The following is a 5,060-nucleotide window of genomic DNA, read 5'->3' as shown; positions in this document are numbered from 1 at the left end:
TTTTATTTTTTAGACAGCAAGTAATGCTGTCAACCCAACATTATTTAATTAATAATTTAATATAAAAGTAAAGTTGGACAAAAACCACCAACCCCAACCAACCATAGGGATGATGAGCCGTCTCCATTTGGGCCGCCAGGTTTTCTCGGCAGCCAAACAGTTGACTAATATAAGGCAGACCCACACCTTACTTTACAGATCAAAGTGGCCCACAACCCAGATTGAATAACTGGGCTTGACCGTCCATCATCATATATTTAATCTCACTGCGAATTAGTTCATGAACCCCCCCATTACCTGTCCACATCTTCCATATCAGAGCCAGAGATGCGGTCTGAGTTAGGTTTGCATTCACTACATTCAATTGCTAATCTGCTACTAAAGGACCAAAAATGTTATTAAAAAATAAAAACAAAAACTATTTCTCTTTGTCTTTAACTAACAAGAACTCAAGAGTAGGGTACATATGCTATGAATTAGAGACTCAAGTTATTGAGCAAGTCCTCCATTATTAGTTGTGTTTCTTAAAATTATCACACTTCACCCATGGTGATCTTCACTTTTATTCCTTCAAAATTTTCTATTTCTCACTCTGTTTTTTTCTCCTCCCTCCAACCACATGGTGGAATGTATTAATCACAATGAAGTTGGGCACAAGACAAGCTGAATAGGTGGGTGGTTAAAGAAATGCTAGTTATGAGTGGCAATGGGGGATCAAACATGGAGGTAGCTAGGCAGTCACTATATGCTGAATCGTCTTTTGGATTGGCCTATCCGTCAATCTTATCCTCATTGGACCATTCGGGATTCTAAGGCCAATCATCATTGGGCCGGCCAAGGTGAGTGACTCTATGATGTTGAAGTGAAGAAGACACAACCACCCCCCCCACCCCAACCCCATCACGTTCATTCTGTTACAATCTTGCTTCTACTTGATGCAACACATTCAATAATTTCACTATACTAAGAGGAATTCATGTCCAACACTTTATCCTCAATAATGTCGTGAAAGCAAACGAGATTGCAGAGCTGATCAACTTGGACCTGGAGGTGTGAATACACAGGAAGTTACAGCTTGGTTTTGGGCTCAGTGGTGTCTGAATCATGGTGGGGGCATATGGAGGGAACAAAGTGTCTATTAGGCCGTGGCCAAATATTTGAAAAGTGGAAAGCCAAGAAAGATGCCAGTGACATTTTAGCAGCCAAGATTAATTAATCATGGGTGGCTTTTCATATAAGATACAAGGATGTGAGGTTGACAAGGGGATAACTCCACTACCTCTTTTGTGGTTGCTGATGCTGTAAATTCCTCATTCGACGATCGAGAAGAAAAATGCAAAGGGACAGAGGAAATCCTCTTTACAGATGGGATTCATGATTCATCATCATGGACCAAAACTAATGAGGTTTGATATATGCCCATTCCCCTTGGTAAAAAGAAAAAAGAAAGATGGACGGGGACTACCGAAAGACACTTTGTGGGTTCTTTTCCTGATAGAAGCCATTATGGACTTTTGTATGGCTGAAGACATGGAAGAATTTTGCTCACTGAAAGATTCACATGCATGATAGCAAGTTGTGAAAAAGGCATGGAGGCCCAGCACCCACAATTAAACAAACCATGGCAAGCCATATTTTGACCATACTTTGCTCTGTTTTCCTTTGATATCTCTTGCACCATATATAAAAAAACTGGCCATATTATTTATCCCATTCAAAGCAAATCTAGTGTACATACATAGCTGTTCTGTCTCATGTCAGCAGATATTATACTCATCGGCCTAGTTTCCAATTTTGATAGAAGTGAAAAAAGAAAGCAAAAAAAAAAAAAAAAATTATGAATTTTTCCTCACTAACTCTACTGATTGCTGCTATATTTTTTTTTATTTTTTTTTTATTTGTCCTACTAGTTAAAAAATGGAACTTCTGATGTGACGAAACTAAGAAAGAATTGAGCTTCTGACCTTCTAAAATCTCCTCTTGCAACAATAGGGATATTTGAATAGTCTCCCACAAACCACTCTTTCCTTGGTTTGGTGTTTTGATTTGAATTTTACAGGCCCTCTCGGACAATGATTAAACATAGTGTGACAAAGATGAGAAGACTGACGATGGACACAGCCTGCATGATAGGAGAAAGCAGAGGAAATGGCATTAGAACAAGACAGAGTTGGGCTCCGCTAAATCATGGAAAGATGTAGGAAAAGGGATAAGGGATAAGGGATAAGGGATAGTGTGGCTCTTACATTTGTGGTGGAGGCCGAGTCGATGTAAAAAGCTGCAGAAGCTATCTGTGGAAGCTGACTTTGCAATCCAAGATCATAAACAGGGGTACCATCAGGGTAGTAGAGCCCATAGTTCCTCTCTGATGTTGGGCCAGGCTTGAGATCCTCATTGAAAAGAGCAAACACATAAATGTCAATGGGGAGAGATGGTCTTGCAGGAGTGCTTTGGTTCTCTGCTATTCTCTGCAATAAATTGCTGTTATATATTCCTGCATTATCCCTTGTGGCTCCAGCCTCATTGGAGTCCCCTTTAGATGGCCAACCGGTTTCTGATATCCTAACCACAATATCAGTATGCCCCATGGCTTTGATTGCTGAATAAACAGCATCAATTTGAGCATACAGCATATTATCATACTTCAAATTTGTGACTGGATCTGTTGTTCCCTGGTTAGGCCTAAAAAGGACATAGTCTAATGACACTTCATCTGGGTTATCCTTGTATGCAAAATAGGGATATGCATTTATCAGAAATGGGGAATTGATCTGAGAATGGAAATTGAGAAGGGGTTGGAGATATCCTCCAAGATCCTGCCTAAAAGAACCTGATGAAGGAGGGAAGGATTCAGCCAAGATGGCCAGTGAATGGGCAGTTACGACACCCACTTGGTCATCTAGTTCCAGGCTTACAAGAGCACTATGTACTGACTGCATTGCAGGTAGGAGATTCGACATTAACTGCTTATCGGTGCCGGATAAGATCTCATTCCCAACTGTAATGCAGGTGATCTTGGTCTGGGGAAGAAAGGGTTGAACATTCTGCTGAATCCAAGCTTGGGCTTTGGTGGGATCAGTCATGGCTGCAAGGTTGTCATTAGGAAGTCCAATGATGAACTCAACATCAGAATTGGAGAAGGCTCTTAGAACATTGGGATCAGCATCATACAGCTTTACTCTGCTGATGTTCAGTGATTTTAGGAGCACGGCCACACGGGAGGGAGATGGCAGGTTGTTGGCAATCTGCCCATAGTTGATTCCTACTCCAATGCCGTGGATTAGCCCAACTGAATCTGCAAAAAGAGGAGCTATTGAAATCTGACAAATAATTGCAGAACTGACAAACAAGAGAAACCAAGATTTTCAAAGAAACAGGTACAAAAACCCAAGAGATTAGTTCTTGAAATCTGTATAAACCTACATATTCAACAATTGCAGAAACAAATAATGTATAGTAAGGAGACCCTCATAAAAGATTGAACAGAGACTCTTATAAAAGATTGAAGGCCTCTCCGGGGAGCAATAACAAATTGAGCTAGTTTCTCAACTGGGATCAGGGGAAAATCTCCATTCTCCAATCTCCAATCTCCTAATATCATGATCATATATTGTTTGTTACAAATTAACAAAAAACAAAAACCAAGCTCAAGACTTGAAAAAGGAAGAGGTAGTTTTCGCCTTTAGTTAGGATAAAACCAAGGCATGGGAGAAAGAACAAACCTGAAAGAATAAGAAAGAAGAAAAAAGATGTGAAAACATGGGAAGAGGTAGGCATGGAGTCCCTTTTTCCAGGCATCAAGGTCTGAGCAGATAGCCAACAACGTATGAGTGTCATTTCTAGTCAGCCCTTTATAGAATTTAGGATGAGGGTTGTAGCAGAGTTTAGAAAAAAGGGTAAGAATAGTACCCATCTCGAAATATTCGTCGATAATTTCTATCTCCGTAATCATTCACATGGTGTTTTTTTTTTTTTTTTTAAAGTATGAAAAACGACCCGTGAATATGATTTAAATTTTTTTTAAAATATCCTTAAAATTATAGAACAAAATTATAGTTACTAATTATGATTTCAAAAATATTTTTAAACCGTACTGCTTCAATGAAATTGAGATAGTAACCCAACTGTTTTCCTTTCAAATGTCATGGTTCCTTGCCCTGGGGTAAGATGTATTTATATTTTAAAAATTATTATTATTATTTTTATTTCTAAAAATGAGAATGGAACAGGCGTGCAGGTACTCACCGACATGGGAAATCAAGTAGGCTTTGAAGAGAGATGAGTGGAATGGAAAGCTCAGCTGTCAGAGTTTTAGCCATAGCAATCCTGTATACGCGGTGAGTCGGCAACCTTGGAGTCTTGGACTGTGGGTTTAAATATATTCTAAGTTTTGTCCTACAATCCTCTTTATAAAATATAATTTTAAATTTCAAAATTTATATTGAAAAATATGATATAATTAGATCGAGTGGTATCTGACAAATTATCATAGATTTTTTTTTTTTTAATTATCATAAGTACTAAATTAATTTTTATAAATATATTTTTAAAAAAGTGGTGGTGGTCTCAACATCGAGGCAATGAAGAGAAGAGCTCTAGAGCTCAAGGAATTATCTAAGAGACTTGGAGTGTGCATGAATGATTGAATAGAAAAAAAAGAAAAGGAAAAAACTAAGGCATGAAAGAGATGATTATGGAACTCTTAATCTTCGTTATTATTTTATTGAAGGAAGATACAAATAATTTAATATACAAAAAAATAAGAATAGATACAAAGAACCAAACTAAACTACAAATAAACGATGGTTAGGTACGAAGTAAGAAACTAAGAATTAAATAAAAAAATAATGCAATTCGATTACATACACTTTTTAAAAATACCTTTAATTAATTATATTTTTCTATAGTTATCCTTCAACTTTTCTTCTTTTCGACGTGTTGTCAATTACCATGCTTTTCTCTTTTTTTTGAAAAAAAGGGATTGATATGATAAGTAAAAAAATCATAATGATTTCTTTTTTGGAAGAACTTGTAAAGGTACACTAAAAAAATTGTTTTTT

At 37.4% G+C, this 5,060-nt stretch overlaps 1 protein-coding gene across 1 annotated transcript; it reads right to left on the bottom strand.

Annotated features, from left to right (window-relative positions):
- Positions 1-1,684: 1,684 nt before the first annotated feature.
- Positions 1,685-3,872, bottom strand: LOC100257100 (glucan endo-1,3-beta-glucosidase 14). Its single transcript, XM_002275606.4, has 3 exons — positions 3,723-3,872; positions 2,247-3,295; positions 1,685-2,122 (listed from the first exon to the last, which is right to left on the bottom strand). The coding sequence occupies exons 1-3, from the start codon at positions 3,835-3,837 to the stop codon at positions 2,054-2,056; spliced, it is 1,233 nt and encodes a 410-aa protein (XP_002275642.2). The 5' UTR covers positions 3,838-3,872; the 3' UTR covers positions 1,685-2,053.
- Positions 3,873-5,060: the final 1,188 nt, after the last annotated feature.

This window comes from Vitis vinifera, chromosome 6 (assembly GCF_030704535.1).
Source record: "Vitis vinifera cultivar Pinot Noir 40024 chromosome 6, ASM3070453v1".
NCBI lineage: Eukaryota > Viridiplantae > Streptophyta > Magnoliopsida > Vitales > Vitaceae > Vitis > Vitis vinifera.
The sequence above is the reverse complement of the archived record's forward strand: the minus strand, read 5'-3'. Positions and strand labels throughout refer to the sequence as shown.